The sequence below is a fragment of the Mirounga angustirostris genome, unplaced genomic scaffold (genome assembly GCF_029215605.1).
Source record: "Mirounga angustirostris isolate CCGP_5_RB_7025 unplaced genomic scaffold, mMirAng1.0.hap1 SCAF_8, whole genome shotgun sequence".
NCBI classification, from domain to species: Eukaryota; Metazoa; Chordata; class Mammalia; order Carnivora; family Phocidae; genus Mirounga; species Mirounga angustirostris.
The window spans coordinates 102794632-102809600 of NW_026991716.1; the positions used below are offsets into that span (position 1 = coordinate 102794632).

The 14969-nt window shown below is 40.4% G+C and overlaps 1 protein-coding gene across 2 annotated transcripts in view; it reads right to left on the reverse strand.

Annotated features, from left to right (window-relative positions):
- The window catches only part of MAN1A1 (mannosidase alpha class 1A member 1), a 166615-nt gene that overhangs the window by 4206 nt on the left and 147440 nt on the right, over positions 1-14969 (reverse strand). For both annotated transcript variants that reach the window (XM_045865400.3, XM_045865401.3), the window contains 3 exons: positions 13886-14001; positions 9069-9288; positions 8156-8328 (listed from right to left, as the gene is read on the reverse strand). In XM_045865400.3, the coding sequence (XP_045721356.1) occupies positions 8156-8328; positions 9069-9288; positions 13886-14001 (509 nt within the window). The remainder of the gene's footprint in view (positions 1-8155; positions 8329-9068; positions 9289-13885; positions 14002-14969) is intronic.

Below are 14969 nucleotides of genomic sequence, written 5' to 3' on the forward strand. Positions count from 1 at the left end.
CTGCTGGCTGATCAGGGGGGTGGCTGTCGAAAGTTGGGGTGGCCATGCCAATTTCTTAAAATAAGACAACAGTGAAGTCTGCCAAAGCAGTTGACAGTTTCTTTAACAAATGATTTCTCTGCAGCACACAATGCCGTTTGATAGCATTTTACCCATGGTAGCACCTCTTTCAAAATTGGAGTCAATCCTCTCAAACCTTGCAGCTGCTTTCTCAACTAAGTTTATGTAATATTCTAAATTCTTGGTGGTCATTTCAACAATCTTCACAGCATCTTTACCAGCAGTAGATTCCATCTCAAGAAACCATTCTTTGCTCATCCATAAGAAGCAACTCTCCATCTGTTCAAGTTTTATCATTGGATTTGGCAATTTAGTCACATCCTCAGGCTCCACTTCTAATTCTAGTTCTCTTGCTATTTCCACCACATCTGCAGTTACTTCCTCTACTGAAGTCTTGAACTCCTCAGAGTCGCCCGTGAGGGTAGATATCAACTTTTTTCAAAGCCCTGTTAATGTTGATACTTTGGCCTCCTCCATAAGTGATGAATATTCTTAATGGTATCTAGAATGGTGAATTCTTACCAGAAGGTTTTCACTGACTTTGCCCAGATCCATCAGAGGAATCACTGTCTAGGGCAGCTATAGCCTTATGAAATGTATTTCTTAAATACTTAAAGTCAAAATGCTCCTTGAACCGTGGGCTGCAGAGTGGATGCTCTGTTGGCAGGCATGAAAAATCCATCTCATTGTCCATCTCCATCAGAGCTCTTGGGCGACCAGGTACACTGTCAATGAGCAGTCATATTTTGAAAGGAATCTTTTTTTGCTGAGCAGTAGGTCTCAACAGTGGGCTTAAAATATTCAGGAAACCATACTGTAAACATGTGAGCTCTTATCCAGGCTTCGTTGTTCCATTTATAGAGCACAGGCAGAGTAGATTTAGCATCATTCTTAGAGCCCCCAAGATTTTTTGAAATGATAAGAGAGCACTGGCTTCAACTTCAAGTCACCAGCTGCATCAGCCCCTAACAAGTGAGTCAGCCTGTCCTTTGAAGCTTGGAAGGCAGGCATTGACTTCTCCTCTCCAGTTATGAAAGTCCTAGATGGCATCTTCCTCTAAAAGAGGGCATTTCATCTACACCAAAAATCTGTTGTGTAGTGCAGCCATTTCATTAATGATCTTCGCTAGATCTCCTGGAGAACTTGCTGTAGCTTCTACATCAGCACTTGCTGCTTCACCTTGCCCTTTGATGTTATGGAGATGGCTTCCTTCCTTAAACGTCACGAACCAACATCTTTTGTTCTGCAGATTCCTCACCTCTCTCAGCCTTCACAAAATTGGAGAGAGTCAGGGCCTTGCTCCGGATTATGCTGTGGCTTAAGGGAATGTTGTGGCTGGTTTGATCTTCTATCCGGACCACTAAACTTTCTCCCTATCAGCATACTACTTTCCTATCATTCCTGTGTTCACTGAGGTAGCACTTTTAATTTCCTTCAAGAACTTCTCCTTTGCACTTACAATGTGGCTGCTTGGCACAGGAGACCTAGTTCTTTGGCCTTTCTTGGCTTTTTTTTGGCTTTTGACATGCCTTCCTCACTAAACGTAATCATTTGTAGCTTTTGATTGAAATTGAGAGATGTGTGACTCTTCCTTTCACCTGAACACTTCGAGGCCACTGTGGGGCTAGTAACTGGCCTGATGCCAGGATTGTCATACCTCAGGAAATAGAACAGCCCGAGGAGAGAGAGAGAAATGAGGGAATGGCGAGTCAGTGGGGCCATCAGAACACACAACATTCCTCAATAAAGTTCTCTGTCTTATTAGGGTGCTGTTCGTGGCACCCCAAAACAATTACAGTAATAACATCAAAGATCACTGATCACACGTCACCCTAACAAATATAATAGCAATGAAAAGTCTGAAATATTGTGAGAAGTATCAAAATGTGACAGAGATATGAAGCAAGCAAACGCTGTTGGAAAAATGGCGCCGACTAGCCTTGCTCGACACAGGGTTGTCACAAACCTTCAATCTGTAAAAAACACAGTGTCTGCACAGCACAGTAAAGCAGAGCACAGTAAAAGGAGGTCTGCCTGCAGTTGCCTATGGCCCCCAAGCCTACTTCCCTCTGGCTCTTCCAGAAGATGCTTGCTGACCCCTGATCTAGAGAGACTGTTAATGTCAACTGGGATTATAAACCCAATAACTGAGAAAGTGTAGTGGACCAAAACCAGCTGCTGCTACACCCAGAACATCTTATTTTGTAAACACTGATGGTGGAGTACTAATTAGTGATATTGGTCACAGATATCAAAGAAGAAAATGGAAAGCGGTGAAAAAAAAATGTGGCTGATACCTATTTCTAAAATATGTTTTTCCTTTCTTTAGTATGGGATGGAAGAAAATGGGATGAGTCAATTTCTTAACTGTCTGGAGAGAAATGATCCTACATTCCTGAAGTTTCTCTGACTATAATGAGTATTTGGAAAAGAGATGAGTTGGGCAGTGTGGGAATGAAAATTTAGGTAACAACCGAACAACTTGCAGGCTACATGAACAAAGAAAATACCTCATGATTTGGTACTTTTTAAAAGCCACTGGGAAAATAAGATCAACTTAAAAACTGCTTTGATTATATTCTCTGTTGTAGACAACAAATCAAGCCGGGGGAAAGCTTGCAGAAAGGAAATTTCAGGTCCTATTATTTTTTTTCCTTCCTTCCTTTTTTGATAGAAGTTCTTTTTGATTAAAAAGTCAAATACCAGATACATTGGAGTAGGCCAAAGATTATTTGTAAAAAAGTTAAAAAAAAAAACCAAACAAACCAGGATTTAGAAGAAATGGACAAATTTGTTGTTATGGAACATAATTAAATCCTACTTCCAGACATTTCCTAAAAAAGATTTTAACAACAAAACTTTTTCTTATTTTCTTCCCTTGAAGTTCTTTGGTGATAAGCTAATGAGAGGACAAGGCAGGCACGATAAACTGCTAACTCCTCTCTCCCACAGAAATTTCTATAAGCTCCTTCTTTCAATTATAGGGAAAGAATTGTTCTGTGGTATGGACAATGCCCAACCGTTTTTCCTCTCTTCAGTTCACCCTCATTCTTCTTCTCACTCAGTCTTAATGTGGTGAGTCAGAGTTGTCTAGCACGCGTTCTAACATCTCAGAAGAAGGGGCTGAATCCTGGCCCTGGACTCCTTAACCGGGGCCTCCGACATGCCTGGACCCAGGCAGTGTTCCTTGGTTCAACATGGGGTTGTTATGAGAATAAAACAAGATGAAGACATGCTTTGCAGAGTGACAGGGATCTCTCAGAGGTTTAGAGAGGCCTAGCTACTTTTATTTTTTGAGGCTTTTGGCAAATTTAAAAAAAAAAGGGAAAAATGCCAGAGGCTTTTTTTTTTTTTTAACTTTTAAAAAATGAAAAGCCATCATGTCAAATATAAATTTTAAAACTTTAGGAATATGAAGCTGGGGATAAGCAGCCCTCCTGGGCACCCATCACAGGCCCTGGCTTTACTGTATCTCAACAATGGAAGCAGTCATGTATTTATGCTGCATAGTCTGATGAGAACGTCATTTTACTGCAATCTGTTCTTGGGACTCTCAGACTCTAGGCATAGGACCACCTCGATTTTACGTAAATGCTTACATTATTAGTGACCATATGTGGCTGGGATGTGCTAAGAGCAGAGAAAAGAAAAACAGGAAAATGTTTACAGTTACTGGAACTCTAAACAAACCCAGACCCCAAGGGACTGTACCTCTTTAGGGGGGAGAAAGGTAAGAGAATAGCGAGCAGCATGAGTTAAATCGTTAAGTCAGAAAGGGAGAGAAAAGAATTCTCTTATCTTTAGGTTAAAAGTGTTAGAATAATGGCTGATCCATGGAGATTTCCAAGAGTGGACTCTAGGGAACAATGCTCATAATAAGGCTGAATGGTTGAGTTTGGTCTGAGTTCATACGTAGAACCTAGCAAAACAGACATATCAAAGAGTCTGGAAACAGGGATCAAGCCTGGGGAGGGAGAAGCAGGAACTGGGAAGACAAATCACTTTCTGAGAGCCAGAATGTCCATATGGCAAAGGTCAGATTTAGGAGACCAGAAAAAATTGTCTGTGTGGAAAAGAAGGACAAAAAATCCCTATATAAGGCTTATCTGCTACTGTGGACCAGGGGAGACATCATATAATCCATACATACCTTTATAGACATTGTATAATCTATAACTACCAAGACATATATGAATACATAGGTATAATTTAGAGTAGAGCTTTATCAGAATATTATCCGTAATAGGGAGGAGTTTAATGAAGTTTTCATGACATTATTGAGAAAAACAAAAGAACTATGAGGTAAATGTTATTTTTGCTACATAGATTCACAAGTGTGTAAACATCTGTGATTAATGGATTGTTGGTAACCTGTGGAGAAGTTTCTAGTACCCTATGCTGGATTATATAATTTCATGTCTTGTTTGACATTATTATTGTGTTCAGCGTTACTATTCAGAAATTCAGCTAAGACACGGAAAGTAGGTTTATCGTATGAGTGCAAGAAGTCTGGAAAGGGAGTGCTTCGTTAGAAGATGGGAAGATGGCTGACAAATACTTTACAAATAGCAAATGTGGTTGAACACAAGGGTGAACAAAAGAGATGTCTCGACAGGAACTAATACAGTAGCTAATATCATTTGACCACAACTTCGATGTAAGCCAGGGGTTTTACAATCCACCAAAAAACCAAGTTGGACCATCAGCTGTGGGAAATAACACTCAGAAGAGAGGTTATTGGGTCACACTGCTCAGCCCTGAGAGACCACACACGTCATGAGGAGGTGGAGGGAAATGGTGGATGAGGATGGACCAGTGGGCAGAACGTGCTGTCTTCAGATAACTGAGGAGCTGAAGTGTAAAAGACAGAAGGGATTTTCCCCCAGTACCTCCAGAGCACAAAACACTGTAAATTCTGGTTTCAAAAGGAGTAAGTTTCTAACACTTTCAGCCATTAAAAAATGGAATTACTTTATTAGTAGTATATTCTTTTTTTAAAACTACAAAGTCCTTGAATTGATGAGGAATAGCCATCTGGCAAAGATGACAAGGAGGTCTTTTCTTTGAGGGGAAGGCTAGTCTATGTGTTTTAGTTTGGGTTCCCCTAAAAATGGAGCATGAGGACAAGGGCCAGATGCAACAAGTTTTTTTTTTGTTTTTTTTTTAAAGATTTTATTTATTTATTTGACAGAGAGAGACACAGCGAGAGAGGGAACACAAGCAGGGGGAGTGGGAGAGAGAGAAGCAGGCTTCCCGCAGAGCAGGGAGCCCGATGCAGGGCTCGATCCCAGGACCCTGAGATCATGACCTGAGCCGAAGGCAGACGCCCAACGACTGAGCCACCCAGGCGCCCCATGCAACAAGTTTTTAAGGGAGGTGACATCAGGAAGGGAATGCGCAGGGCAAGTGAACCGGGGGAGGGAGAAGAGCCCGTGAAATGTGCTGAGCAGGTGACAGCTGTGGGCCGTGAAGGCTCCCTCCCACTGGAAACCCTCTGAGGAATCATGCAGAATGCATCTCAGAGTTATTCTGCAAAGGGGGAAGACTGGGCTAGCTGTTCATCAACTCTGAGACCTCACTGGTTCAGGATTGCCCCTGCGGACTTTACCTCTCCCACCTCCCGGACCACAGCCAGCTACCTGGGAAGCAGCTCAGAGCCGGGGCAGCTGGGAAGCACGGGGGTGGGGGTGGGGGTGGGGGGGGCGTCTGGGGGGGTGGGGAGGTGCAGGGATGTGGTCCCTGCAGCTGTAGCTGAAACAAAGGAGGGCTGAGGGGATGTCACCCAAGGGAAAAGAGTGCCCCCACACTATCTCTGTTGATGATTCTGTGCTTTAAAGAAGGCAAGCGTCCCAGCACTCCCCCCTCCCCGCTCCACCTCAAGTTCTAGCAGAAGCACTAGTGGCAGAAAGCAAGGGCAGGGGGCGGGGCTTGGTTCGAGGGTTCAGACTGTGCACAGGGAGACAATCTTACATCATATGCTACAGTAGAAGTTAACAATAGACAAAAATCCTAACCCTTAAAACCAAGTTATTACCCACAAACATGCTCCCCTGAAGAACCAAGCAAACCAAAGCTTCCCATTCACACGGCTTATCTCCATTTTTGTATCAGTTCTCTCTCAGACATTTTTCACATTTTAACAACTCTAAAATTGGCATGTCATAACTTAATTGGTGGTGTGGTACTTTCTCAGTGGTGTACAAAATAATGGTGTTTCTTATCAATTAGGGTGTTTTACATTTGATGAAATACGTTATTCCTGATATTTGCAAGGTGACTATTATCCTTAAATTCTTTTGCTGGCCTAGTGAAAACGGAAATAATTTCCTATCACCAAAGCTTAGATGAACCTCAAATTCTATACATTTTTTTCAGAGGAAAAAACATAAATTTAAAGAAATTGGAATTACCACCGACTAAACATAATTAGAAAACTTTGCAAGAAGCAAAAGACAAAAAGAGGCCTAAAGAATCGTTATTACTTACAATGACTAATGACTAGGGATAAGGCACACACTACACGAAGAGGGTAATAAGCAAGATTCATCAACGGCTTCCTAAGATATTGGTCATAACTTACACAAAGGCAATATATTCATTTTAGATTTCCTGAGAGAAGTTATTTCTAACAGTCAGGTTTTAAAGACAGCTAACTTTGTAACAGCGAGTGTAATTAAAGTGTTGGCTTGTTCTTATCTCGTTGATGCTCCACCACAACTCCTTCCAGAATAATAGCTCTTAAAATTAACATTATTTGATGCAGAATCTGGAGAGAGTGGCTGCTAATTCTAGCACACAGTGTTCACCAGATTAGTTTGGGAAGATGACACGCCATGTTCTGTAGGAAGAGACCCAAGGGGTGACGAAGACAATTCAAACAGCGCATGGGATAGATGGAAAGCTCATAGATACTCAGAGAAACCTGAGGTCGGTGAACGAATATTGTTGCACAAGGTAGTTCTTCTAGAAGTCCTTTCTAAAAGTTAGATCTAAGTAGCTAATCTACTCTGTGGAAGAATTTCAAGCTAAAATGGAACTGGAACCGGAAGACAGAAAACAGAAAATCTTACGCATGTACCCTTAGGAAAACAAAACTTAAGGACCGTGAGACTGATTTCCTGTACATGCCAGATTTACAGAAAACTGATAATACTGGGATGATAGGGAGTTGGCCAGAGGTTGCCTTATATCAACCCCTTGGGAAGTTTTACTTATGGAATGAACAAGAACTGACCCAGGTCAGGCTGGTCTCACAAAATAGCTCAGTTTTGCTTTATTTGTATGACTCGACTGGTTTTGTCCAGTCAGGGAATTCTCAAAGCTGGTGCCTATTTGTTTTTTATTTTAACAGACTCTATCTGAATTCTCTCTTCTTTACATACAGCCCACCTTGAAACTTCAAATGACTCACTTGTGTTTGCTGAATTGCAATGCCTCTGCTGTCCCTGAATAAACTCTTTTTTATGGACAATTTTGAGTTTGTCTCGTTTACCTTTTTATTTAGGTTGAAACTAAGTAGAAGCACGTATTTTCATTTCAATGCCCAAAGACTCATAAAAACCAACCAACCAACCAATGTAGCGGCTTCTCAAAACAGACAACAGGCAGAGGTCATTATCCCCAAATTGTCAGTAACTGTGGAATTAAGTGACCATTATTTCTATGGCTGTGGGAACTTAGTTTTATAATATGCCTTTCTAGAGATCTCTTTTAGTATCAAAGTAGGTCTATTACTAGCACCATATTACATAAAGCAAAGCTGAAGCCAGGGATATAGGATGACAACTGAAAACACTCATTCTTGAATTGGGAAAAATTCTAATTAAACCTTTAAAAATCAGGGGGCCCAGGTAGCTCAGTTGGATGAGCGGCTGACTCTTGATTTTGGCTCAGGTCGCGAGATGGAGCCCCCACTGGGCTCTGTGATGGGCATGGAGCCTGCTGAAGATTCTCTCTTTCCCCCCTCTCCCTCTGTACCCACCCCTCAAAGCTTTAAAAATCCTAGAAAAGTTGATCAGCTAGATTTAAAGAAATCACTGAGCATTTTTCCCTGAGACATTTATGTATAAGAAATATAAGCGAATTAAAACATCACCTCTACGGCTTCCCAGGCCCATTTCCTGTACTTTGGATCATGAGTCAGTCGCCACATGTACATGTAAGTCTCAACAACCTCTGGCCGTAGGATGTAGTACTTTTCATTCTGCCTGGTGGCAATGGCTTCGACACCACCATCGAACCTGAAAGCTTCCGGTCCCAGCTTCATATCTAAAGGGCATGCAAGGGTGAGAAGGGTTATCGTCTGGATGCTGCTCAGTTCTATAACCTCAGTGAAATGAGAAAGTACTTTACACCATTCAAGAGAGATGTCAAAGCAATTGCTTTAAGGAATGGTTATAAACATCCTAGAATAAACAATACTCGAAATACTTTTAAAATACAGTCATCTGAGAGTCCTTTTTAAAGCACTGCAAAGATCCGCTATTTTCTTTCATTTAACCAGCACTTGCTGAGTGCCCCCCAGGCAGGCACAAGGCACTACAGCACCCCTTATTAGTCAGCTGGAAAACCAAGTCATTATGTCATGAGAGGTTACTTAATCTTTGGGCTTCAAACTCCTGTTTTATAAGAAGGGAGCCAGACTCTTATTTCACGGAGATACGGAAAAGGTTAATAATGGCACAAAAAACTAAGTTTCTTTTGCACCTGGGGCAGAGATTCTTAACCAGTGTCATTTACCTAAAGCAGGGTCAATAAATCAGCCTGGCTTAACCCTGTATGGGCTTCAATTCTTATCCCTTGGGAAAGCGAAGGGTAGATACTGTTATGTAGAAAAGCAGTGCTTCTTAAAGCAAAAAATATAACTTCCTTTAAAATAGTCATCATGAGCTTCCAGCTTCAGGAGACACACGGGATATTCTCTTGGTGGCAGCAGTGACAGTGGTCCTTACTGAACAAAATAAAAGCCGGTGGGAAGAGATCGAAAATGAAGAATCACAGGTACTCACAGGTGCGATTGTAAGATTCGTAACAGGTTCGGGCAATTTCAGCCCCGAGCTGAAGGTGGTGCTGGGTCAGGCCCGGGGGAGCGTCGTCGGCCCCAAGCGCAAACATGCCTCCGGCAAAGCAGGTCAGGTGACCCATCTTGTGTTCCAGGAGGCCCCCTTTCCACTCGGCGATGTAAGTCAGCCCCGTACTAGACTTGCGGATCAAGTGAGCCTCAATTGCCTGCAAATCAGACTTATTTTCAGCATTTTTAAATCCCTTCCAAATTTATACTAAAAACATTCTCCACGCTAAGAGAGAAAAAGAATAAAACATCACTCGCAGTTTTGAATTTGGTGCCCTCAGTCTGACTCCACCTGGAATTTTGTTAATGCTTTCTGTATTCCTCCTCTAGTCTCTGCCTTATCAGTCTGGTTAGTTAGGATTATCGCTGCTGGGCCAGCCCCGTTGGTTTTGCCTGGTTCCACGACCAAACATTTGTAGTCCTCAGACCTCAAAAGCTGTCCCCTTCTCAAAGAGAGGCCACAGGCGTAGAGGTTAATGGTTAATGCATTTCCATTTTCACAATGGAGAAATGACACAAAGTACAAGCCCACTATGGATGAAGAATAGAGTGTATTTGTGTATAAAGTCCAGGCGGGGAGTGTTACCCTGCCTTTGGCTCTCTTAGGCTCAGAGGGCGGTAAACTGAGGGGGAAAAGTGTGCCGTTCTTGAGTCAGATTGCTTGGCCTCAAATTCCAACTCTGACACTGTCTGTGAACTTGGTGGGTAATTTGCTTGCTGTATCCCTAAATCTCAGTATCCTCAACCATAAAAAGGGAATAGTAGTATCTTCTGAGAAAACTCTGCAACATTTAGTGTATGAAGCCGTCAATGCTGTGACTAGCACTTGATAAGTTTTATCATCATCACTCACATCCCCACTGTGGTAACACTTGAATTAAATTCCTCCCTAATAATTCTATTAAAAAGCACATTAGTATATAATAAAAAAAGACATATAAAAAGATGCTCATCATCACTTATCATCTAGGGAATGCACAAACAAAACTACAATGAGTTATCACCTCACACCTGTCAGAATGGCTAAAATCAGCAACACAAAGAACAGGTTTTGGTGAGGATGTAGAGAAAAAGGAACCCTCTTGCAGTATTGGTGGGAATGCAAACTGGTGCAGCCACTGTGGAAAACAGTATGGAAGTTTCTCAAAAAGTTAAAAGTAGAACTACCCTGTGATCCAGCAATCACACTACTGGGTATTTACCTGAAGAATACAAGGCCACAGGGCGCCTGGGTGGCTCAGTCGGTTAAGCGACTGCCTTCGGCTCAGGTCATGATCCTGGAGTCCCTGGATCGAGTCCCACATGGGGCTCCCTGCTCGGCGGGGAGCCTGCCTCTCCCTCTGACCCTCCCCCCTCTCATGAGCTCTCTCTCTCTCTCTCTCATTCTGTCTCAAATAAATAAATAAAATCTTTAAAAAAAAAAAAAAAGAATACAAGACCACAACCTGCCTCCCAGCTCCACTGCTTGGGCACTCTACAGGCTCAGGCACCCCCATTCGCTCTGTGACTCCTCTGGTTCTGAGACCACAAACTGAGGGTTACAGATGGGTGGGGGGTGGGACGATGTGATAGCTGGCTGATGGGTATTAAGAAGGGCACGTAATGTGATGAGCACTGTTATATGCAACTAATGAATCATTGAACACTACATCAAAAATTAATGATGTACTATATGTTGGCTAACTGAAGATAAAAAAAAAGATTATAAAACCATTAATTCAAAGGGATACAGGCATCCCTATGTTTATAGCAGCACTATTTACAATAGCCAAGACATGGAAGCAGCCCAAGTGCCCACTGATTGATGAATAAAGAAGATGTGGCAATAATGGAATCATTCAGCCACAAAAAAGAATGAAATCTTGCCATCACAACGATGGATGAAGCTAGAGAGTATAATACTAAGTGAAATACGTCAGTTGGAGAAAGACAAATACCATATGATTTCACTCATATGTGAAATTTAAGAAATAAAACAAGTACAGGGAAAAAAAACGAGAGAAACAAATCAAGAAACAAGCTCTTAATTATAGAGAACAAGCTGATGGTTACCAGAGGGGAGGGAGGATGGGTGAAATAGGTGATGGGGATTAAGGAGTGCACATGTGATGAGCATAGGGTGATGTATGGAAGTGTTGAATCACTCTATTGTACACCTGAGCCTAATATAATGCTGTATGTTAACTAACTGGAGTTAAAATAAAAACTTAAAAAAAAAGAATAGAGGTCTGTAAACTGGGGAGAAATGATGTTTACAAGAATGATTTGCAAAATACCTTTTATTTTTGCCCTAGGACTGTTGATATTCTTTTATAATAGATAGAAAACATAAAATAAGCCTTACATTTTAAAAAGCAAAAATGAGGTATAACGGTTTGTAATTGCTAACTGTAGCTGCTGCTGTAACAGGAAATGTGTTTTTCCCCCTCCCAACTACTCCATAGAAGACAAAGAGCTCTGACTACATCCAAACACCAAGATGGTAAGAAATAAAGGAACACACTACTGTGCTCATTAACTGCGGTTAGCTAATTTTATAGATGGTCTAGTTATTATATTAATATTTCATTCTTATTTAACTGAACATCTTAACTATTTACATTTCTCATAGCACAAACTGCAATAAAGTTCTTCAAGCAGACACTTGTTCATCACCCAAGAAATCATTCTTTTTATATGGCAAAAGTTATAGCTTTTGAGCATGGACTAGAGAAATACTATTATCCTGTTATGGATCCTGAATAAAGTACTATATTATTTTTGGCATGATTCTGACCAAGATGCTACCTCTCAAACTACAATGAAGTTCTAAGACCTTCAAAGCGATGTTTGTGTGACTGTGGGAAAGTGTAAATAAATATAAAGGAGGAAAAAATAGTCTTTAGTGGTTCTAAAAATATGTGTTAAATCTGCAGGGAATTGATTAGGAATAAAGAATATCATGTATTTTGTGATATCAGTCCTCCATATTTGAAAAAAAGATGAGTTTGATGAAACCTTTAGAAACCTAAATGTCTAATACATCATGTGCCCAGGTACCATTCACTCCAGTGGACCCTTGGTACAATGAACATCTACCACAGTGGATTCTTAGTGTGGTCTCCAGAGAAGAACATAACAGCCAGCTGAAAGCCCAAAGTATTTTGTAATTAAAACAATCAAAGAAAACAGACCATGCTGGGATTAAATGCTTTCCAAAATCTACTTGAAGCTAAAACTGAAGAACTGTATCTCCAGGAACTCAACTGTTCAGGATGATAATTATGGGATCTTCTCTTTAATGTTTTTTTTAGAGTACAGCTTAGCAGAAAGAAACTTTGTTATATAAGACATGGTTACTTCTCCAATCAGAAAGTTAAGTGTTCTAGCTTTCCTTTCTAAGTTGAAAACACAATGGATTGAAAATGTTTTTACTACTAAGAGAAATCGGTGTTCTTAATGGATTTTCCTGTCAATGGTTTATCTAAATACAATATATTAAAAGCTGTGTGGGTATAGTTCTAGAAACTGGGGGAAAATATTTCAAAGAACATTTTAAAATTGTCTTTCCTAGAACATCAAGATCTTAGGGGGCCACTTTAAGATTAGAATAATTAAAATATCTGCTAGGATAGTAATGAAAAAACGACATAACACAAACCATATTGTTTGGAGAATTCCCTAGCTTAAAACTTGAAACCTCATAGGAATGAAGAAAAACAAACCTGGCAGAGGCCATGTGGGCTATACCCTAGTTTGCTTTTCATGTTCATCATGTGCCTTAATTAAGGCTGTGCTAAATGAAAGCCAGTGTACTAACTAAGACGTTCTGGTTCCTATTTGTGAAACAGTAAAGAGTCTTATCTGCTGTACTTAGTGATGCTTCTTATTGACTGTGGGAGGGAACCACAGTAATAGTCAATCTGGCCCAACCAGAGCAAAGCAAGCTGCATTTATATTTAAATGAATAAATTGGATTATTATGTCTAAATTACCCAGACCTCCTCTCGGGGAGACTAACTTTAAAACAGTAGCTACATTACTGAGGAGTTACAAATTTCCATCCTCCCCACCTAAGAATTAATACTCTCAATTATAAAAAAAATTCTAAACAGTCAATAAAAAAGACATTTTTCTGATTTAGCCATACTTTTATAACATTATCTGAGATGCCTTGATAATATTAAAAAAATATGAGTTACCATACAAAATACTTATCAATCACAAAGGCACTTGGCTCTGCTAAAAAATTTGTTTCTGAAAAGTTGGGTGTGAGTTCAAGTATTTTACATGAAATAATATCCTTCTTTTGCATTATTTACTTTCAAATTTTATTTTCATTTTTGATTGAGGCTTACATTTGCTTGAGGCTTAGTTTACTCTTACACTGGCCACCTCCTATATATTTTGCTAAACAATTTCTAACTTATTTTTACGAACTTACTGCATGTAAAGAACACTTAAATGTAGTATGGAAATTCTTATTCACAAATAAATCCATAGTGGTGAGGTAAAAAGAGACAAGTGTTGACACAAATTTTAGTTTGAATTTTGGTTTCACACTCCTACTCCTTGAAGAAAAGTATTTCTTTTTTGGATATGTGAATCTTTACTGAGGTGGGATTACTATTGTTATAATTATATTAGCAGACACTGAGCTCAGCCTAACTGGAAATATTTTGTAACCCACTTGTGTAGTATTCCATTTCCCATTAAAGGCTGATTAATATGCAAATTATGTTACCTTAGTGTAAAGGCGATTAAATATTGGTTTACCTGAACAGCATCAAAATACATCTTCTTAGCTTCTAGATCCGTCTTGTCAGACATTAACCACGCCTTTAGCAAATATTCATAAAAGCTGTCTCCGAGTCCTCCAACTGATACATGATCTGCAAAGAGAGGAAAATGAATTTCAGAGTGATTCAGGCTTTAATTCAGATAATGCAGCAAAATCACATTAGTAACTAGGATGCAAAACCCTACGTCAACTGCAACTCAATGTTACATTTAAATTCCGACAAATCTCTTGTTTTCAGGAAGATATTCTGAAAAGAGCAGATGTGCTGTTAACTAATGTGATATACTCTAAATAATTACCAGGGTAGTTTTGTAAACACGGAGATAAAAAATATATAATCAACCCTAATTCCAAAAATCAGTTTCTCTAGTTAAAACCACCAAATTAGGGGCACCTGGGTGGCTCAGTCGTTAAGCGTCTGCTTTCGGCTCAGGTCATGATCCCAGGGTCCAGCCAGTCCCAGGGATGCGGGGCTCCCTGCTCAGTGGGAAGCCTGCTTCTCCCTCTCCCACTCCCCCTGCTTGTGTTCCCTCTTTCGCTGTGTCTCTCTCTGTCAAATAAATAAATAAAATCTTAAAAAACACCAAATTAAAATGTTTCACAGTATATATTTAAATAAATTTTGATTGCTTTAGCGCTCAGTAACGTAGACTATGTCAAATACTATGAGTATTAACAAACCTTAAAAAGAACTGGTTTGCAATAGAACAAGAAGCTCCTCAGCTTCTTGTGATTATTATTATTATTTGATGGGTTTTCCAGTGTTATCAATCTGCACGGTCAACATCCTTTGGGGGAGGCCAGTAAGAAAGACGACAGGGCAGGAGACATCTTCCTAATTCTCCATTCCTGCAATCCTCCCCCACTGCCATTTATTATACCCGATCCACCACATATACTGTCAACCACATGGCACGTAATTTATAGGGTAGGTATCCTCATTAAAAGTGAAAAATATTAAGACTAAGTGAGGCTAAAGGAGATCACAGCGCTGGCAGAGGCCATCTGCCCCCACAGCCCCGCAGGATCTCGCACTTGGAATTGCTTGCTCTCTACCAT